At 44.1% G+C, this 22,650-nt stretch overlaps 1 protein-coding gene across 4 annotated transcripts in view; it reads right to left on the bottom strand.

Annotated features, from left to right (window-relative positions):
• Positions 1 to 22,650, bottom strand: part of DLGAP4 (DLG associated protein 4) — a 230,203-nt gene that overhangs the window by 13,426 nt on the left and 194,127 nt on the right. For 3 of the 4 annotated variants that reach the window (XM_051979244.1, XM_051979242.1, XM_051979245.1), the window contains 3 exons: positions 11,259 to 11,623; positions 6,394 to 6,482; positions 5,291 to 5,703 (listed from right to left, as the gene is read on the bottom strand). In XM_051979244.1, the coding sequence (XP_051835204.1) occupies positions 5,291 to 5,703; positions 6,394 to 6,482; positions 11,259 to 11,623 (867 nt within the window). Of the gene's footprint in view, positions 1 to 5,290; positions 5,704 to 6,393; positions 6,483 to 6,738; positions 6,819 to 11,258; positions 11,624 to 22,650 lie in introns of all 4 variants that reach the window. The other variant, XM_051979243.1, reaches the window with a different exon arrangement.

Raw genomic sequence — 22,650 nt, 5'->3', positions numbered from 1 at the left:
ATTAGATGAACTCTCAAATCCCAGCTCTAAACATGAAGTTTTAGTAAAAGCCTATACTGTGATGCAGGCACTGCATTCTGTCCCGTGGATTCAGAAACAAAAATGAGAGGGATATTCTGCTATCACAGGAGTGAAAAAATTCCTTTCTGAAATACCATGTCCTAAAACTTTTGCATAATCTTTTTGTGGAAGAGTCTGGAAAATAGGTTGTCAGAGCTGAAGCATCAAGCAGAATCAATCCAAGTAACAGCTGTGCTGAAGCATTTCATTCTATACCTAAATTCTTTGTTTTAACACACACACACACACACACACACACACACACACACACACACACACACACACCCCTTTTGGGGGGAAGTGTTGGGAAGGCCCTGATGTGGACTTGTGTCCCCCGCTTTGGGGGAGTAAAGGTGCTCCTGACACTCAAATCCTGGGAGGGGTATACCCTTCCCCGACAACTCCCAGATAAGTAATCTCATTCAATTTTGAATTGAATGAATTGAAAATCAGTCTCTCAGATTCATCCAGAGATTGGCTCGGGGCCAAAGATCAAAGAAGCCCCAGACCTCAGAAGGCTAATAAAAGGCGACTCTGACACCCCAATCTTTGCTAAATGCCCTTCTGGACTTAGCCCATTGATGAAGACATTTCCTTCTCAATGTAAACCCATCTTTGCAAAATTATCCTAACAGGATTCTTTGCCCACTAAGAAAGCCGTCTTCTTAGCAAGCTGCTTTCTTATTAGTGTAAATGAATCCATTCTTTGCCACAAACCTCGTGTCTATATTTTTTGAGGTTTGTGAATTCTTTCACAAAACCTGTGCAACCAGCCAAGGGGATCCCATTGCTGTTAGGGGATCTTTTACCCTCAATTCTTGTACCTCATCATATACATATATATGTATGTGATATGTACATATATACATACACACATATATGTACATATACATCTTCTTAACAACTTCTTAGAAATTTGTCCTCAGGAGACCATGGATTCCAAACTACTGAGACTCCTGGTAAGGAAAAAACATCTGCATAACAAAGGCTACCCACCCCCAAAGTGGATGAGCTACCTTGGGAGGTAGCTCCCAAGTGGAGGCTTGGCAGGGATGTAACGGAGGGTATTTTTCATCTAGATGTGGTTTGGCTGTCCTCAGAGGGTCCCTGTAAATTCTGAATTTTGGTGACTAAGTATTTGTGTATAGAGAGCATTGTATTTGGGTTTAGAAGAGACAAGAGTATATTAAACCTGATACCTCTACCCTCAGTGGCTTGTAGGGAACTAGGAGAGCACAACTAAATGAAATAAAAATTAGAACAAATGTAGAAAGACAACTTAAATGCTAGGAAAAAAGATAGGTCACACTGTTGCTTATGTTTAATGGGAGCTCCTTGTGTCTAAGCGCAGAGAGATGAGCCCTGGCTATCAGAAGGTGATAACCCCTTTCTGGGGCCTGTGCTCTAGAAATTAAGTGGGTCCTGGGGGCAGCCCTGGCCTGGTTGAAGCAGCAGCAGAGTGAGGGAACTCAAAGGAGTCTGCAGAATATTTGCTTGAAGGGGCCTTAATAACAATCTCCAAAGACGGGATACATATTCCTGAAGAATTCAAACCATTAGTTTCTGGTATCTACTGAATGTAACAAAGGAGATTGAGATTCCCCAATTGGGGAAAACTGAGGCACTGAGAAAGGAAAAAGTGGCTAGACATTAGGACTCTGCCCAATCATCAAATGACATTTATAAAGTATCTATTATGTAGATAAAAAGAGAGAGATGGAGGACTTTGATTATGGAATGTGGCAACTGTTGTCAGACATGGTTGATGTAGAATGGTTAGGTTTAAAAAAAAAACTTATTTAATATTTTATTTTTACTCAATTACATGTAAAAACAATTTTTCACATTTGTTTTTTTTTAAACTGACTTTCAAATTTTCTTGCTTCCTCCCTTCTCTCTACCTCCTTCATTGAAAAGGCAAGCAATTCAACATAAGCTATATATACGTAATCATGCAAAACATGTTATAAAAGAAAACACAGACCCTTCCCCCCAAAATAAACCCCTCAAGAAAAAGGAAAAAAATTTAAAAGTGTGCTTCAGTTTCAATTTGTATTCAGACACTATCAGTTTTTACTCTAGGGATGGACAGCATTTTTCATTATAAGTCCTTCAGAATTGCCTTGGATCCTTGCATTGCTGAGGACAGCTAAGTCATCCACAGTTGATCATGTTACAACACTGCTATTACTTTGTACACAGTACATCTCATTTCACATCAACTCATGGAAATCTTTCCAGGTTTTTCTGAGAGAACTGTGCTCATCATTTCTTAGAGCACAAAAGTATTCCATCATAATCACATAACAATTTATTCAACCACAGAATGGTTAGTTTTTCTGGACTGTTTTCCTGCCTCTTTCTTTTGTAATTCTGGTAATGAGGAATATAGCTCTAGCTGGATAGATTGAGGGAGGAAATATTCAGAAATAAATGTGATGTAAAAAGACATTAAAAATAGGATTAAATTAGTCCCCCAACATGTAAGCTTTGTTCTTTGAGAGATCTGCCCAACTCTGCCCCCATGATGACTTCACCAAAGGAGGCCTTCCTCTATATGGAGCCTACATAGACCCAACTCTGGACCAGTGGCCTAAACCTGCTGGAGGTCTGCACAAGGAAACAGAACACAAGTCTACTGTCCTGAAAGAAGATGTGAGAAGCATGGCTCAGCCTGTCAGACCAGACCCTTCCTATCTGGAGTATCGTGTTTAGGTCTAGATCCATGTTTTTGGAAGGACACATTGGAAGGCACTCACAAAAGGATGATAAATGAGCTGGAAATCAGGCCATGTGGGAACTGGAGGAATGGGGAGTGGGGGGACTGCTTTCACTCTTGAAGACAAGATTTCAGTGGGTCATGACAGTGGTCTTCAAATATGTGAAGGGGATGACGAGGTGGTGATCAATCAACCAACATTAATTATGCACCTACTAAATGCCAGGCACTTTGTTAAGTTGTAGTCATTGGGAAGAGGGATTAAATTTAATCAGATTGGTCCTGGGGGAGAAATAGAGAAGCAGTGTCTCTGGATTCAGAGGATTTGGGTTCAAATTCTGTCTCTGATGCCTATTACCTATGTGACCTTGGGTAAGACACAATGTCCCCAAGCCTCAGTTTCTTCCTCTGTAAAATGGTATATGTGTAGACTAGATGGTCTCAGTTATGGGCCAGCTCTATGATTCTTTAAGTGAGAGGGAGACAAATTTCTCCCAACTCTGAGAAGAAGCTGAATGGTAGAAGAAATAGACAGAGTAAGAGTAGAGCCAGTGTTCAGGCCAGGAAGACCTGGTTCGACAACCTCCCCTCTGACATCCACTGGCTGTGTGACTCAGTTCAATTCAAAACCTCTCTGTGCTTTGATCCCTGAGGGTCCAAAATAAGCACTCTCCCTTGTAAAAAAACCCCTCAGCCCCACGCAGCATGACTTAGACTAAAAGGTAACAGGAGGGCAAAGATTCTGATAAAGGCCTCATTTCTAAAATATATAGAGAACTGACTCTAATTTATAAGAAATCAAGCCATTCTCCAATTTACAAATGGTCAAAGGATATGAACAGACAATTCTCAGACAAAGAAATTGAAACTTTCTAGTCATATGAAAAAATGCTACAAGTCATTATTAATCAGAGAAATGCAAATTAAGACATACCACTATACACCTGTGATTGGCTAGAATGACAGGGAAAAATAATGCAGAATGCTGGAGGGGATGTGGGAAAACTGGGACACTGATAAATTGTGGGTGAAATTGTGAACACATCCAGCCATTCTGGAGAGCAATTTGGAACTATGCTCAAAAAGTTATCAAACTATGCAGTGTTTCTACTCGGCTTATATTCCAAAGAGATCTTAAAGAAGGGAAAGGGACCTGTATGTGCAAGAATGTTTGTGGCAGCCCTGTTTGTAGTGGCTAGAAGCTGGAAACTGAGTGGATGCCCATCATTTGGAGAATGGCTGGATAAGCTGTGGTATATGAATGTTATGGAATATTACTGTTCGGTAAAAAATGACCAGCAGGATGATTTCAGAAAGGCCTGGAGAGACTTACACGAACTGATGCTGAGTGAAATGAGCAGAATCAGGAGATCATTATATACTTCAACAACAATACTATATGATGATCAATTCTGATGGATGTGACCCTCTTCAACAATGAGATGAATCAAATCAGTTCCAACAGAGCAGTAATGAACTGAACCAGCTACACCCAGCGAAAGAACTCTGGGAGATGACTATGAACCACTACATAGAATTCCCAATCCCTCTATTTTTGTCCATCTGCATTTTTGATTTCCTTCACAGGCTAACTGTACACTATTTCAGAGTGCAACTCTTTTTTACAGCAAAATAACTGTTTGGACATGTATACATATATTGTATTTAACTTATACTTTAACATATTTAACATGTATTGGTCAACCTGCCATCTGGGGGAAGGAGGGAGGGGAAGGAGGGGAAAATTGGAACAAAAGGATTTGCAATTGTCAATGCTGAAAAATTACCCATGCGTATAACTTGTAAATAAAAAGCTATTAAAAAAAAAAGGTAAATGGAGGGGCAGCTAGGTGGTGCAGTGGATAGAGCACCAGCCCTGAAGTCAGGAGGACCTGAGTTCAAATCTGGTCTCAGACATTTAACACTTCCTAGCTGTGTGACCCTGGGCAAGTCACTTAACCCCAATTGCCTCAGCAAAAAACAAATAAACAAAAAGGGTAATTGGTAAATATTTTAAAAAATTAATACAATACAATTGAACACAGATAATATAACATGGCTTTCTAAGCCAATATGTAGTCCTTAGGTACAGTTTAGGTGGTCCCCGTTTCTAAGTTTGATAATTCCCCAGGATTATTAAGTTGTAAAACGGGTGCCGACTTCACTGTAAAAAAGTTTGTTTCCCAGGAGAGCTCCTTCTCTACCAATGAGCCCCCAAGTCCACCCCTAATCCTTGTTATCCCTGGGAGGAGGAATTGCTAACCATCAGACTGCTCCAGCAACGGAACAGGCAGCCCAGAGGCAGGGAAGCTGCTCCTTCCTTGCAGACCTTTGGACAAAAGCTGTCTCCATTCTTTCCTGCTGAAGCGAGCAGGGAGATTTCTAGCTGTCTGCTGGATACCCCTTCTGAAGGGGACTCGCTGGGACTAGCTGTAACTGGGCGGATGGTCCCACGACTACTGCCCACGGCCCGCCGCCCCCAGGCGCCCTGCCCCCGCCGTTCCTCCTTACCTTCTTCAGAGAGATTGTTCTCTTTGGCCTCCTTGTCCATCTGACAGCACCATCCTTCTAACCTTTCTGTCTCTGCCTGAAGCAGCTTCAGGAACCAGTAGCCATCCCTCCGGCAGGCCCCCGGTGGGGAAGGCTCCAGGGGAGAGCTGGAGGACGTCTCCAGCCAGGGGTCGGGCGGGGGGAGCGAGGAAGGCTCGAGGGCCGGGTCAGTGTTGTCTCCATAGGAGAGGTTGCGCTTGATCTGGGAGGCCTTGGCGGAGGGCCGGGGGCTGGCGTCGATGTTGATGGAGTTGTGGTGCGGCGGGCAGTCGGACAGGCTCCTCTCAGAGGACTTGCAGCTGGAGTCGTTGGCCTCCTGTGTGTCTGAGTCAGTGTCCCGCTTGGAGGACATGCTGTGAGGCGCGCCGCTGTACCTGGGGGGACGGCGGCCTGTCAGAGCAGGCCCCCGCCGGGCCGCGCGGCCCGCGTCTCGCCACACCCAGCACACACATCGGGGAGACAAAGGATGCACCACTCCATCATGCCCGCAGCTGGGCCCCGCAGCCCCTCCGCCCGCCCCCCGCCGCATTCTCTGCGTAGCCCCTGCCTGCCCTGTGCGCGCGCACACACACACACAGACACACAGTTATAAGGTTGCCTGCGTACTGCGATAGGCCATGACACCAGAACGACGGCGCCTCTGCCCTAAGCTCTCGCAACGTCTGCTTTCGCCTTACAGAGCAGAGGCTCAATTCTGGCAGCACACGGTCACGGGGAAGCTTTCATGGGACCACCGAGCGCCCGCTGCCTGCCCCTGCCCCAAAGCCCAGTCTAGTTATCGTCAGTGTGGGAAGGAGAGACACGGGTTAGAGCCAATGGTAAGTGCAGCTTAAGGGTAGAGGAGGAAGAGGAGGGAGGGAGGAAGGAAGAAACAAGGCGGGAAAGAGGTCAAGGTTAAAGGGGGAAATGGAGGAAGAGATTCAGAGGAAGAAGAAGGAAGCAGAAGGGGACAAAGATAAAAAAGGAAGGAGAGCGAGAGAGGAGGGAGAGGAAGCAGAATGAGAAAGGAGAGGAGGGAGGGGAGAGGGAGGGGAAGAAGCCGCCGCCGCCTCTCTCTGACTTACCGCCACTCGTCCTCTACCTGTACCCCGATGGACTGGAATTTGGTAGCGGGAGGTGGCTCTTCCTTTGGCACTGGCTGAATGCAGTCAACCTTATTGAACGACAACAAAAAAAAATACACAAACAGAAACAAAAAAAAAATAAAACAAAAACACAAGAACTTGCGGCTGGAATTCACATTAGTAGAACACAAAAAAAGGTCCGTGCAGACGGACAGACAGACTAACGCAGAGACAGGCATGCGGACGTTGCACGCTGGCGTACAGGCTGAGCAGGGAAGCCGGGCACCGCTCATACCACACGGGCGGGGGGAGGGTGGCAAGGGGAGTGTTACTGGCTGTCCCTACTCTGGAGAGGGAGGCATCAGATCGATGGCTTTGGGTCCGCTGTCCTCGGGGAGTTGGAAACCGTTCCTTCTAGTCCTCTCCTTTATACACATCAGAGAGAAGAAGAAAAAGACACACACGTACACACACGCACGCACGCACACACACACAGAGCCACGGTGGTTATGCTGGGCCGCGGAGCCGCCGGACGGGCTGGGCCGAGACTTCCCGGGGAAGCTCCCGGCCCCCCCCAGGCAGGACCCCGCAGGGAGGACCGAGGAGCCAGCCTGGACGGTCCAGCGTGGAAGGAGTCAGCCCAGAAGATTCTCACAGCCCCCACTGAGCAAGAGTCCCTTGAAAATCTCTGGGGAGAATTAGGAGTGAAAAATGGCAGGTGAAAACAAGTTACTTTCCGTTGGAAAACTCCAAGGACACCTGCACTGCATCTGCTAGGGCCCCAGGATGGGGGGTATGGGAGAAACCACATCTCTGAGGAACAAGCAGAGTTCTCTTCTTTCCGTTTTTTCCCCAGGCAAAAATGTGAAACTCATGCCCGAAGGCACCCACAGGTCCCGGCAGAGCAGGCTTTCTATCTGCTCAGGGCAAGGGAGGGGATCCGAAGGCTACAACCAAGTGCTGGCAAGGGTTTAGGAGGAGGGAGGGGCCAGGGATGAGACTCCGGTCACTGGGAGCTTCTCTATTAGTTTCCTGCTGGAGCGTGGGTCCGAGTAAGGTAGCGAGTCCTTGACTCGGCATCCAGGTGAGGGAAGGGGAAAGGGACTCACACTCTCCCACCTCAAAAGGTCTAGGATAAAGCTTTCAAAACTGTCCTTCAGCCGAGACTAAACTGTGGAACTTCAGACCTGGAAGGGACTTTAAGAGACGCCCAAACATTTGGAATCTCTTGTTACTGGCTCTGTTGTTTTAGTTGTGCCCAACTCTGTGTGTGATCCCACTTGGGTGTTCTTGGCAAAGATACTAGCCATTTGCCATTTCCTTCTCCAGCTCATTTCACAGAAGAGGAATTGAGGAAAACAGGATTTAAATGACTTGTTGCAGCTAGCAAGTATCTGAACTCAGGTCTCCAACTTCAGGCCCGCTCTTATCCATTGTGCCATCTAGCTGTGCCCCCAAATTTTACAGAGGAAAAAAGGGAAAATGTGCTCAAAGTCCCGTAGGGAACAGGTGACAGGATTCAAAGCCTGGTGCCCTGACTCCAAAATCAGTGCTTTGCGCTCCCTCTCACCCTGCTGCGAGGCTCTACACTCAGGGCACTTCTAGGCTGCACCCTTTCAGGTCACCGGCCCTTGGTGGGGCCATTCCTACCCTGAGGTAGGAAAGAAAGGAGGGAGCTAGGTGCGCCAGGAGAATATGGGAACAGACAGATCTGCCGTCAATGGAGTCCGCCAGGATCTAGGCCCAGGTAGGAGGTGACATGTCTGTGAATGAGACACGTCTTAAGAATTTAGTTTCCTTTGCCCCAGGTCAATCAAAACGGGAATTCTTTCAATTCTCATCTCCCAGGATCTATAGAAGAACTTCTAGATTCCATTTATCTACTCATAGCATCCCAGTGCTGGAAGGGACCGCTTCTAGGGCCTTGTACCTGACAGAGTGGGAAGCCATGGCCTCCCGAACCAGCCTGTTACGCTTCCGGGAAGTTCCTGTGTTAGGAAGCTGAGCCGAGACTTATATCCTTGCAACTTCCAGCCACTGGTCCTACTGACCTCAGGGACCCAGCAGAGAGAGACTGGTCTCCCTTGCCACATGGCAGCCTTTCAGACACGTCATTCTTTCATACTCCCAGCTGGAGTCCTCTTGGACACACCCTCCTAATCCCAGCTGGTCCGTCCGCAGCCCAGTGAGACGGGACCCTCCCCCCCCCACCTGTTTTAGGCTTTCACCAACTCTCAACTGGACATTTCCAACATCTTGAGACTCAGGTCACATCCTTTCCCATGCTCAAATTCTTTCATATCGACCCAAGTTAGATCTTAGAATCCAAGAATGGATAGAAGAATCCTTAGAGACATCTAGTCTTAGATCAGAGACAAGAAGGGCCGTGACCTAGGTCATACAGCCACATAGCTAGTGAGTGGTAGAACTATGTCAAGAACCCAAATTTCAAAAGGGCTGAAAAATACAATAACATATCACACTATGGTAGGAGCCTGGAAACCTGAGTTCTAATCCTATCATTAACTAATTAAGTGCATGAAGTAATTCCCTTTTTCTCTCTGGACCTCAGTTTTCCCATGTGTAAAAATGAGAGAATTGGACCCTCATGATCTCTCAAATCTTTTGATTTTTAAAAATTAATGATTTTCCATTTTAATTAATAATAATTAAAATTATTAATGATATCTAATCTCACTTGCTGCTTTGTCATGGGTGAAATTGCTCATTTTTAAAGGTTTACTCTTTAACTGGCTTTATTTAATAAAGAGAGGCAAAGATTCTGGGCCCCAACCTCAGAGAGGCAGGAAAGAAAGGGTGTGAAAGGAGCAGTATATCTGAAAAACAGTTGTCTTTATGAGACAGATCCAATGGCTGAAGCCTTGATAAATAAGACATGTTGAGTGGAACCCCTACAGACTGACATCTTTAAGGTCTGCCTTGTTTAACTTCTCAGTACTATATGCCCCGTATTACTCCTAAATGAAAAGACAGGATTCTCAGAGGTCTTCTAAGTCCAACCTCTTTTTCAGAACCAGAAAAAAAGCCATTCTAACTGATAGCTGTTTAAATTCCATTTGAGTACTTCCAATGATAGGGCACTCTCTGCCTTTATTATTAGGATGGCTTTATAAAGCTGGAGTCTGCAAAGCTAAGGCTCTGCATTTGTTCCCTTCTCCCCCATCATGTTAAAAACAAAATCTCAAACTGGAATCATTGCCCCTCACCTCTCACTCCCCCCAATCTCCTAGGACAACATCAAATAAGTCTGTTTCCTTTGCTGTAGACTGTGCCTATAAGAGGAATTTGGAGCTTAAGCCAGAAGCCTCCAGAGCTGATCTGGATGAATCCAAGCACCCTCTACGGTGGTTATCTTTCTTTCTTGCCCACCAGAGGAACCTACTCAACACCCCAGTAGGTTTATCAGTGAGGCAGGCAGACAGGCTTCCGGAAGGACTCATTCCCCACCCTATTCCCACCCTCCACCTTCTAGAGTCCCTGACTTGCTTCCCAGTTGTAGTAAAGTGAGTTTTCAGGTTCAGCTTTTGCAGAAAAAAAAGCAAAATAAGGGGAAGAATATTCAAGTGTTCATTGGAGATGAGAACAGACTGATTACCTGCTGTGAGCATAGCAAGGGCCACAATTTGGGGCCAGAGCCCTCTCTAGCCGTGCTCTCTGCTTCCAGGGTGGACTTGTAGCCCGAGGGCATTAGTCATTGAGTAACAGCAGAAAAGTCTCATTCCCAGTAACTGGCTGTCCAGCTTCTTCCCCTTTGGTCTTTAGCCACATTTTAACTTTGGTGACCCTTTCCACACAATCTAGCCCCATTCTCAATGTTGGTTTCAAATCAATTCTGTTGAATTATGAGTCAAAGCAAAGTTTTATCCTACTGGGCTGACAAAGGACGGAATGGTACAAAGCTCTCAGAGTCTGAGGCTCGACCTCAGGAGGAACATGCCCATAAGATGCTGTCCATTCTCCCATCAGTTCAAGGCTGATGCCCCCCTCCTCCTCCCAGACTTGGGGCAGCAGGGTCAGCGGTTGTGGCTCCCGGCTTGGAGCCCAATCCCTGCTCTCCACCCATCTCCCATCCCTTAATCCCATTCCCTTTCCGCCTGCCCAGCAGGGAAAGGAGCTTCTGGTGGAGACAGTGAGAAAGAACGCAGCAAAAGCAGCTTTATCCCCTTCCAGCCTGGGGGAGGCACTCCCCAAATCTCTATTCTGAGGGGACTGAAGGAAGAGCTACCTTCTTGTGCCCTCCCCATCCCCGCCCCCACCCCAGCTTCAGACTGTCCTTGTGCCTGGTACAAGCAGCAACCTACCTGTTCTCCAAGCACTGGGAAATGCTCTTCATGAGTGACCCCTATATGTTGGGGTGTCTGGCCCTGGGGGCTGGGAACTGTGGCCTACATGCTTCGGCTGCTTTGTCCAGCTACTATACCAGCCTTCTCGACTTTAAGGGACACCTTGGATCAGAAAACCTGTTAGGTGGCAACCTGCCTCGAGGAGACAGGCCAGCAAGGAAAAAGATTGTATGGACGGACAGTGGACGAGCAAACGTACAGGACATGGTGGGATGAGTGTAACTACATTCACCAGGAACCCCATCAGGAGGGAGGAAAAGCAAAGGCACAGCACTTCACGTCCGCGCCGCGAGCGGGGCACGACGGAGTGAAATTTGGTTTGGAATCAGGAGCCGAACTCTGGACTGCATTTTGGCCGGACCCTCAAGGAGAGCCGGGGAAAACCGGCCTCCAGTAATGGTGAGGCCGGTTCCTCGAGATGGGTGAGTGGGGTCAGCCTCCGATGTAATTACACCCACGTGCACAGAGTGGAGTCTGACATACAACCAAAGGGACCCATACTTGTATTCCTATAGACGAAAGTTTCCTTTTGGGGGCGGTCTCGGCTTTGGGCTCCTCACTCGTCAACGTTCCCTTGTCGTTCTTCAGAGCTGCATTTTTCTGGGGTAGCTCTGGTGCCTCCCGGGCCTGAGCTCCTCCTCCACCGCCCTGGGTCACGCTGGGGGGCCGGGTGCTGTCCAAGCTGTCGGAGGAATTGCTCAGCCCAGACTGGCTGTTGACCTCGCTCTTGTGGTCCTGGCTGTCAAGGTAGGTGTCCTGGGCCGACTCGGTGCTGCTCTGAACGGTGACCGAGATGAACGGCTTCGAGGTGGTCCGGGGAGGGACAGGAGGCGGTGTCTTCTTATACGCCACTAGGCATGATGAACCTGCAGCCCGGGAAGGGGGGGAGAGAGAGGGAGGGAGGGAGGGAGGAGCAAGGGCAAAGTCAGAGCCGAGGAGACGCCCGTCAGCGCCCGAGGGGGACCCCCGACTCCCTGGGCTGGGTCTCCTAAGGTCCCGGGGCCTGGCTGAGGGTCGTCTGTCTCCCTAGCTCTGCAGTACCTAGTAAATGCAAACTGCCCCATCCCAAGCAGTTACTGACTTAAAAAAAAAGACTCCATCTGATAAAACTAAAACACCCTGTGATTATAAGGGTCAGGCTCGTCCACAGGGAAGAGAGGAAAAAATGCAAAATGCATCTCTTCTCCCTTTCACTGGCGCAGGGGGCAGGCCCGTAGCGAGCTGCCTACGCTCTCAAATGTGGGTAACGTTGCTTTTGCTGAACTGGTTTTCTCCCCTTTTACCTTTGTTATAAAGGATGATGTAGAAAGTGCAGGACAGGGAAAGGGAATGCTCTATTTGGAAACGAATGCAATGTAAAAACAAGATAAACATTTTTTAAAGCCTAATCTCAAGAGGTATATATAAAAAAAAAAAGACTTTTGCAAAAATAGCCTATAATCTACAGATGGTTTGTCTGTCCTTTTCATCACAGAATTGTAGTTTTAGAGCTGGGAGAGTGTTCTTTCTCTTCTATTTCACAGATGAGGAAATTGAGACCCAGCATGGGTAAGTCCCCAAAGTCTCGCTCTCTCTGACTCTGTGTGTGTCTCTTCTGTCTGTCTGGCTCTTTCTGTCTGTCTGTCTGTCTGTCTCTCTCTCTCTCACACACACACACACACACACACACACACACACACACACACAACACCACGCCCAAGGATCCTCTGACTCCAATTCCACAGGATATCTAATATCTCTACGCCAAATAGCTTTTCTATGATCAGCTCTCAGTCTGGGGACTTCAGGAATAAATATTAACTCACTAATGGGGGACAGTAATTCTAGCCTGAAAAAAAAATCCTCTGTGGGAATGGGGCCAAATGTCCCATCTCATTTTGGGCTCCGAATTTGGTTATGGGTATTAGAGACAACTCAGATTTAGTGGTAGAAAAGAATTCTGAGATTTACACATGTTTAACATATATTGGATTATTGTCTAGGAGAGGGGGGAAGGGAGGAAAAATCAAAGATTTTGCAAGGGTGAATACTGAAAACTATCTTTGCATGCATTTTGAAAATAAAAACTATTATTTTAAATAAGGGGATTTCTGAGATCATATAGTCCAATCCTATTATTTTAAAAATGACGAAATTAAGATCCAGAGTTGTTAAGTAACTTGTCCAACCAAAGATACCCAGTCAGTAAGTATGAGAGCCTAACCCAGGTCTCCTAACTTTAATGGAATAGGGTTTTATTTTTAACCAGTAAAAAGCAGTGAGTTTCTCCTGATTATCCCTGGATGATACAACCAAGCTTACTGACAAATGCTTGCCTTGAAGACCCACAGTTTTTTCCAAGGGTCTGACCAGAGGCTAATGATTCAAACACCAGTCCTGGAGACCTGGGAATTACTACTGGCATAGGGAGCCAATCCAAGGCTGCTCTTGATCCTGAATGCCTGGCTGATACTTCCTTATCTCTGTATCACTCATTATCCTGTCTATAGCACATTCACTTTTTTTTTCTTTAACAATCATATGAAGTAATTCCAATAAATATGTGTTCTCTCAATGGGGTCAGTCCTTCCACTGGATGAGCTATAGTGATTCTCTCATCTTATTTATTAATAGGCATTTTATACACTTACTATATCTACTATGTGTTGGGCATTGTGTTAATTAAACACTTTAGAAATTATCTTGTGTTTGAGCCTTATAAAGGAAATAGCACTACCTTCCTCCTATGTACCTCTCCAGGTAACAAGTGCAAATGTTATTATTCCCCTGTTAAAAGGCCTGCAACTAGTAAATATCAATCAGAACCAGGAACTTCAAATTCAGCCTTTTCTACTTAATTCTTTCTACTCCAACACAGGCTCTCATTTAATCAACCTGTTTCTTATTAAGAAACATTAATCTATTTTGTTGGGAGCTGAGTATAGAAAAATTAAAATGAGACAATGCCTGCCCTCAAGAAGCTTACATTCTACTGGGGGGGGGGGGGCGGAATCTTGAGGATGACAAAGACTCAAATCGCTCCAAGATGAAGCCTTTTTGACTGACTCTAAAACCAGGGCCCAGACTACCTTGAGTCCTTAACTCAATTTCATGGCTGGTGAAACAAGTCTTTAAAAGCAGGTTATGAGTTCCCTGAGTTTCATGTATTGCCAGTTTTCCCTCCTTACAGTAACTGCCAAGTCAGCAAAACAACCTGCTATTAACCTGAACACATATATCTGCACAAATTAAACAGTGTCAGTTTAAAGGAACCGCTTAGCCCACCTCTCTCTTTTTACATCTGAGGAAACTGAGGTTCAGACAAATCAGGACGAGATTTGTCCAAGGTCTGAGTTGGGATCACAGTGAGGTTGGGTTTGAATCAATCTCCTGCCTCCCACCTCAAGCTTGTCATGGAGCCATGGACCACGGTCCTACAAGGGAGGCAGGAAGGGACATGCTCTACATTCTACAGATGGGGAAAGCGAGATCCTCACAGGGAGAGGAACTTGTCTGTGGTTGCCCTGTAGCCTACTGGTAATGGTAAACCTGGAAACTAGGAGCACAGAATCTAATAGTTTGAAGAGACCTTAGAAATCATTTAGTCCCAGCCTTCTGTTTTTATTGAGGTCAGAGAAAAAGTTTTTCTAAAGTCTCACATAAGTGAGTGTCCTTACCACAGCCCCACAATGACTAGAACCTGGTCTTTTTATCCCAAAGGTCAGGACTCATTCCATCACCCTGGGCTGCTCGTGACAAAGGCATTTCCAAACATGTTACCCAACTCCAGCCAAGATCCCAGCTGATTCTAGTAGACAAGAGCCCTCCCCCCCTTTCCCTTTGCACACCAGCTGCCTTAGACTCCCAACAAGGACCAGAATTGTTCATGAGCTCAGGTTTCTAGAATGAGCGCCAAACTGTATCTTTGGATGCTGGAGTTTTCTTATTTTTCACAAACAGTGCTCTGAATTCTGACTGAGGGGTTAAGCAGAGTAACCCTTTAGTCTATTTAAAAATACTCATACACATAATGCAAGAGCCCCTTTGACTGCCCTGACGCTTTCTGCAGAAAATGCAGGGAAATGAACTGAGAGAGCAAAAGGAACATCACTTCTTTCTTTTTTTTTTTAAAGAAAAAAATCTACTTTTTCACATTGTTATTGGATATGCCTAACCACCTCCTTCCTTTTTTTTCTGTAAAGTAGCAGGGAAGCTGCCTGATATGGTAAAGAGAGATCTGGATTTGTGTCTTTAGGGTAATTTAGCAAGCATTTATTGAACATCTGTAGCTGAATGCAAACTAGGGTACAAAGGGGGAAAAAAGGGGGGGAAGCCCTCAAGAAGCTTATATTCTATTGGGAGGAAAGCACATATACAAAGAAAATGAAAAGTAATTTTTTTGGTAGAGTACTAGAGGTGTGAGGATCAGAAAACTGGGGATATAGGAGGTGGCACCTGAACTTATGCTTTTTATTTTTATTTCTTGAAGACTGGATATCTTTCCTATCTCAATCAGATTGAAAATACAGGTGCTACTACTAGTCATGGGCCTAATCCCATTCAGCTTTGACTTGTTTTGTTCTAATTTAAGCCAGTTGGACCACTAAAGGCTATCACTCTTGTGGGCTCATGATGTTGATGCATGATATTTAGCCCACTGTAGCTTAGAACTTGTGAGCTCAAGAGAGCCACCCGCTTCAGATTCCTCCTTAGCTAAGACACAGCCTGTGGCACACTGTAAGTGCCTTTCCTGAGCCACATTCAGAAGGAAGTAGTAGAATCTATGAGGTGGATACAACAGAGAAAATAGTCCCCCCAGGCAAGGGGACAAGCCCACAAAAACACATGAAGGTAATAGATAGATGATCAATTTGGAATACAGCACACTGGTGTAGCTAGAATATAGAGTGCCTTTGGAACTTGATCTTACTGCAACTTTTTGTTTTAGGACTCATCATCGAGTCTTCATCTTCATCTTCCATCATCCCTTCCTTTGTTCTTTACTAACTGGAAATTGAGGGGATGCTCATCAATTGGGGAATGGCTGAACAAGTTGTGGTATATGATTGTGATGGAATATTATTGTATTATAAGAAGTGACAGGCAAGATGCTCTCAGAAAACTGGAAAGACTTACATGAAATGATGCAAACTGAAAAGAGCAGAACTAGAAGAACAGTGTATACAATAATAGCAATTCTGTGTGATAATCAACTGTGAATGACTTAGCTATTCTCAGTAATAATAATTCTGAAGGGACTTGTAATGAAAAATGTTACCTATCTCCAGAGGAAAAACTGATAGTCTGAATGCAGGTTGAAGCAAACTTGTTTACTTTAAAATTTTTTCTTTTTCTTTTTTTTTTTTTTGGGGGGGGGAGGAGGGTGTCCTGTGTTTTCTCTTACAATAAGGCTAATATGGAAATAGGTTTTGTATGATTGAATATGTACAACCGATATATAATTGCTTGCCTTTTTAATGACAGGGATGGGGGAGAAGGAGAAAATTTGGAACTCAAAATTTAAAAAATATATAAAATTTTTTTACATGTAATTTGGAAAAAATAAAATAGAAAATAAATTTTAAAATATGTAGTCCACAGCTCCACACTGGAGTAGAGTGGTCAGGAAGGAATTCTGGAAGACAGATAAGCTAAAAAGATAATGAAATCTCCCAGTGCTTGCGTCAGTAAGCTCATGCCAAACTAAAAGTGGAAAGACCTACTAGATCCTGAGTTAGAAGATTTGGGCTAGAAGGGACTTCAGAGGTCTCTAAACCATAAAGGAACTAGAATACCTTCAATGATGGTTTATAAATTGCTATCCAGCCTCTGCTTGAAGATCTTCTTCAGTGGTATGACATCTACTACTCCCTGCTGAATTCCATTCCACTTGAAGACAACTTTAGTGGTTAGTAAATCTTTCCTTCAATTGTACATATTTCTTTAGTTCTATGTCCTTTTAACTTAAATCTTTGTATTAGTTCTAATTCTGACTTTTGAGTCCAAGTTAGGATAAATTCTCTTCTCAATGTGACAACATTTAATGTGTGTGTGTGTGTGTGTGTGTGTGTGTGTATGGGGGCAAGTAACTTGCTTAGAGTTAGTTATACAGCTGATAGATATGAGACTGGATTTGAACTGTGGACTTCCTGACTCCAGTGCTCTATCCACTGTCACTTAGCCACCACCCCTCTCCCCTTCAAATATTTTAATGATCACATCCTAAATCTTTTCTTTTCCAGGTTAAATAACTTTAGCTATTTTTCCTGGATCATTTAAATCACATACAGTATAGTCTCTAATTTCACCTGTGCCCACCCCACTCCAGACTCAATATTTTCCCTAAGATGGAATGAATGCCTCGAACTAAATCCAACACATTCAAAAAGATGCAAATCTCCATATATACACCATTTCAAACAGGGCTGGGCACACAGAAGGTGCTCAAATGAGATGATGCCCTTCATCAAGTATTTTTTAAATTTTAAGAAGCTATAGAAATACAAGTCCCAGGATCATGAGCAGAACTTTCAATTAAAACTAAAATCCTTTACAAATGAAGGGAACTAACATTCAGAGGGGTTTAGGTTACATAAGAGATCTGCCTAATGTTGCCCTGGAAGAAGTGTCATAACATGATTTGAATCTAGGACCTGTGGCATCAAAATCATAGCTTTTTCATGCTTCTTTAACCACTCCAACTCCTCATGTTTATCTGTGTTCATGTACTACTGTTCTCCCATCTCAAATTGTATCCCCTTTTTATGGAGGATCTAAGGTCTTCCTTCAGGGAAGGTGCTTAAAAGGCTGAATTAAAATGATTTTTTTAAAGTATTATAGTCTTCTCTGAAGGTAGAGCAATTTCTAAAAAAAACTTCCTATCAGAGCTGTCCCAAGCAGAAATGGGCTGCCTGTATGGATATAGTGAATAATTCTATCACTGGGTAGTTACAGGGGAAAACTGAATGACCATATATATGTCAGGAACTGGAATTCCGATTCAGGGAAAAGTTGGAGAAGATGCCCTGGCTCTGAGAATCTTACTCTGATGCCGAGCAGGTAGAATCCAGCTGCTGAGTCAAAACAGGCTGAATCTTTCAGTCTGGCTGCTGAGGGTCCAGAGGTGAGGAGTCAGTATCAGAGCTAACCTGAAGTACGTGGGAGATTCTATATACCTGGGTATCAGAGTCAGCTCCAGCTCAGAGGTCATGTTAGGTTCCAGCTCAACTATCATAAAGGGCACTCTGGGCACTGCCAGCTGAGGGAAAGTGAGACTGTTGTTAAAGTTGTTCCAGGTGTGATAACAAGAAAGTAGAATCTTATCTTTGCAGCCTTCCTTTCTCGCTCTTCCACCAACAACCCTATTACCATACCTGTGGAATCACAGGATCAGATGTACTGATTTTTTTCTTCAAACACACTGAACAGGGCTCCTAGACACTCATGTGAGTATGTCTCCTCCAGAATGAAAAGGAGAAAGCTACTAAAAAACCCCCTATATTGACACTCTCCAAGAAATAAATACATTTAGGATCACATTCTTCTGGATCTTTTCAAAGGGGAAAAATGTCTTTTTCAGACTGGATTTGAATTTTGCAAATCTTAAGAGTCATCTGAAAGTGACTAACTAACTAAAGGACAAAAAGTATCCTGATTCCAGTTGGGGTTCCCAAATGGAAAGGTGATAATGATTTCATTATCTAAAATCATTAGATGGAATTTCTCTCTTCTAATCTGGCTTTGAAGAAAGTTCCCTTTAAAAGGACTTTAAATGTGTTGTGAATTGAATAGTTCTGTTAGAATGGACTCCAATACACCACTGGCAAAATCTGAGTTAGAAAAGACTTTAGGAGTCATCTAGTTTAACTTCTATCCAAAGCATGAATCTGTCCTAAAAATTAGTTATCATCTCATTTAAAGCTAGAAGGGTTTTTATAGCTCTGGTCCCCCCATTTCCTTTTAGCCAGGTAAGAGGATATAGTAGAGATAGAATGCTAGATCTGAAGTTGGCAACATTTGCATTCGAATCTCAGCTCTATTACTTAGTAGCTTTGTGACTGAGCAAAATCATTCAAGTTCTGAGCTGTGGTTTATCTATAAAATGGGGATGATGCTGCCTGTGGTACCCACCTGAAAAGAGTTGTCATTATGTAAAATGTTTGTAAATCCTAATATTTACAAAGGAGCAGGGGGCACTGTTCACTTTATTTATTTAGCCTTTAATTTGATATGTTATTTTTCCTTCAATTGCTTAAAATTTTTTAATATGCCTTAACAAAAATCTTGAATTTCACATTTTCTCCTTCCCATCCCTCACTGAGAAGGCAAGTAATTTGATACAGCTTACACATATTCAGTCAAACAAAACATCTCCATGTTAGTTATCTCATTGCCTGACTGAAATAAAATTTTACATTGACACAAAAATTTTCATGCTACTATCTCTTTTCCTTTGTCTTGTGGATTTAAAAAAATGCACTGTTGTTAATAGTACAGCTTATTGGGCTTAATTTTGATCTTAAATAACTAGCTCTAGTAATAATCTTTTATCTATAATAATAATCAATCTTAAATTCTGATCCTTCTAGTGCTAAAACACTATTTAAATATTAAATATTGTTATTAGGGCTCTGAAAACCAAACCAGAAAAACCAAAGGAAGAAATGAAGCGATTTATCCAAGATCACACAGCATTAAGTTGCAGGGCAAAGGTTTGGAGCTTTGTTCTTCCTGACATTGTATCAAGAATTCTTTTATAATGTGAAGTATCCCCAAAGACTTTGTGGACACTCCATATATTACAATGTCCTTCTTTTCTCCCATGGTATCACTTCATATCATAGGTTTTAAATTTGCTTTGGGTATAACTTCCTTCCTCTCTGGGCAGGTGTAAGCCCCAAAGGAAATGCTGTTTTTACATTTGCAAGTCTCTTGAATGGACAATAAAGTATTCTACTGCTGCAAACAAGGTTTGAATGGTCAAAGATGATGGGGGGGGGGGGAGGAAGTGGGGGAAATGATGCAGAAATCTGTTTGCTGAAAAAGTCATTGCTTTTAGCCTAGAATGTGGGATGGGGGAAGGGCAGGACTTCCAGAGACTGGGTAGCATTATCTCTGATAGCCCAAATCTTATAGTTGGGGAGAACTAGCCCAGAAAAGAGACGGGACTTGTGAAGATCAGTGTAAAGTCAGGTATTAGGTGTCCCAGCCCATTACTGGCTGAGGAGGGCATGGTTTGCTTCTCAAGAGCCCCAGAGCAGCTAAGGATGGGTGATTCTGAATATGCCCGGTTCCCCATCTGACTCTTCCTTGCTCAGTGATCTCTAAACTCCCTTAAAGTTAAAAGACTTGCCCCGAAAGTGCTCTAGGGTTCTAGTCATGGTAGTCAAGATGCTTCCTGAGGCACATTTGGAAAAGGGGGACATACTTAGTTGCAGCTCAGTGTTTTCATCTGTTAACAAACCCCATATTATATAAAACAACAATTAAAAGATGAATTTGCATTTGATCCTTGCTAGGAGCTAAAGGACCCCAAAGCCTTTCAGTTTAATTTAATTTTGAGTTTATGTAACTCTTCTCCCCTCCCCCTCCAGAGACCTTGCCTAAGGTTACATAGCTAATACTAATGGCAGAGCATAGATTGAGTTCAGATTTCCCAATTGTAAATCAAAAGCTCTCTTAAAACTGGGTTTGTTCACAGCAAGAAAACTTTGGGCTTGTAGGATTTTGAAGCTCAAAGGGATCCCATATTCCCATCTTTTTAGAAAGGGAAAAATTAAAGCTCCCTCAGTCAGGTTAAAAAATAACTTGTTCAAAGTCACACAGGTAATAAAGCAAGCAGCCATGCTAGAACTTGACCTGGGGTCTCTTAATTCCAGGTACAGAGCAGCTTTTCTGACCAGGGCTGGGGAGGGCACATACCAGAAGTGGAGTCCGGGCTTGAGGCTCACCCTGCTATTTGGGGCTGGTCAAGAACATTCAGACCTGATGCCAAGGACGACAACTTCTTTATCCATCATACATTCCATTATTCTGACCAGAAATGGCTCAATTTCTTAGATACCCACTGTATCAGCATTCTGACATATATTCTTTCGGCTGCCTCCTTGTTGCTAGGTAAGGGCTCTTGCTTCCTGTAGTTTCTACCCTACAGGTATTCCTGCCACCTAATCCCCGATCATATCTGTGGGGACAGGGGTCCTAGTGTCTCTGAATGAAGCCCTACTGGGTGAAGCAGTTTCTAGTGCTGAGCTTAGCACCCTAAATATTAGCCCAGGATTAAAGGACTTTTAGATTTTTTTGGGGGGGGGAGTGTTGAGAGCACAGTATCAGATGTCTATTTTGTGGGTGGGAAAGTTGAAGAGGAGTTGATTTAAGATTCTGTCTCATCCACTAGACATGAGAAAGATCCCATTAGCTTGGTAATTAACCTTAGAAGGGCTGAAATGAACTGAAGACTCCTGCCTTCATGTGCTGAGATGGTTTCTGACTCTCATCATCTGGTTTGACATAAAATGTTTTTCTCTAAATGGGTCTCTCAAAATATGTATGGATTTGAGGAACTCAAAACATAAATATTTCTCAATTGTGATGAGCACATGTCTTGTCAGTGTGGAAGCAGAAGAGAGGGAGGGGTTTAAGTTGTGTAATGACTAAGAGCCGGTCCACAACATGTCAGACCAAACTTGCTTTATGCTGTAGGGATTGGGGAAGAGGAGAGATGGAAAAATGGAAAAAGCCCCTGCCTGATGAAACTCCTGGTCTTGTTGTGGGGGGCTTGTTGTAAGGCAATTCTATTGGATTCAGATTAGAGCCTGGTAAGCACCTAAGAGGTCCAAGGAGCATCTGTATGGAGAATCAAGTGGAGACTTGACAGAGGGATGTCAACATCTGAGATCCGCCTTCAATGTGAAGACAGGAGGCAGAGACTGTGGAGACGACTGAGAGGTTCCAAGGATAGCGGAGTGCTTTGTATAGTAAATAGCTCAGCTGAGCTGGAACCTAAAGAGCAAGCTGGGCAATAATGAGATGAGACTGGACAGTGTAGCAGAGCAGCTCCACTACGAGGGGCTTTGAGCGCTAACATTAAGCAGTTAGCAGGCAAACTCTTCTTTGCTGTTCAGATGGAAGCTTGGACGAAGACTTCTTAGCGATGGTGCAGAAGGGCTTATCTTGCTTAGACATGGGTTTCCAAACTCAGAAACTGCATGACTAAGCCATACAGACTACAGTCCTGACCTCCCCCCTACCCCTCTTAAGACTCTTCAGTGAGATAATTATACTTAAAGCTGTTGTGACTTGTAGAGCATTATAGTGTTATTATTCTCAGTTATCATTAGGGGCTGTCTGTTTCCCTGTTTGTAAACTGAAAAGGGAAGATCAGATGATTTAAGGACCCTTTCTGGCTCTGATATTCTAAGAAGATGAGAATGAAAAGGGGTCCCCTAAGATAGAATGTCACTGCTAGGGTGGATTTTTAAAGCTTACCTAGCCAGCAGCCCGAAGGACACAGAGCAAGTCGAGAGGCAGAGCACAGAAGAGAATCCAAGCATCTTGTCCTAGGCTCCTAGGGCCACACATCTGCCCTTAAACCACAAACATTTACTAATCTGTTCACCTGGCAGGCTGGGGAGCGAGCCAGGCAGAGCATGTTTAATTCAAAAATCCTGCTCTGAGCCTCTCCTTTCTACAAGTGAAAGCTGATACCGGCCTGGGCCGGAGGACTGGCCTTCTGCAGTTTATAGTACAGCTATCCCTTCCACACCAAGGAGATTAGGAGTGTGGCTCCCCCACAATCTGGAAAATCCAGGTTAACATTTGTTGGCCCTCTCTTCATACCAGAAGTCTCAATTACATATGTTGACATTATATAATACTATACACATATTTTATACATTTGAATTTCAAAACTTTT

Source organism: Antechinus flavipes, chromosome 2 (assembly GCF_016432865.1).
Source record: "Antechinus flavipes isolate AdamAnt ecotype Samford, QLD, Australia chromosome 2, AdamAnt_v2, whole genome shotgun sequence".
NCBI lineage: Eukaryota > Metazoa > Chordata > Mammalia > Dasyuromorphia > Dasyuridae > Antechinus > Antechinus flavipes.
The sequence above is the reverse complement of the archived record's forward strand: the minus strand, read 5'-3'. Positions and strand labels throughout refer to the sequence as shown.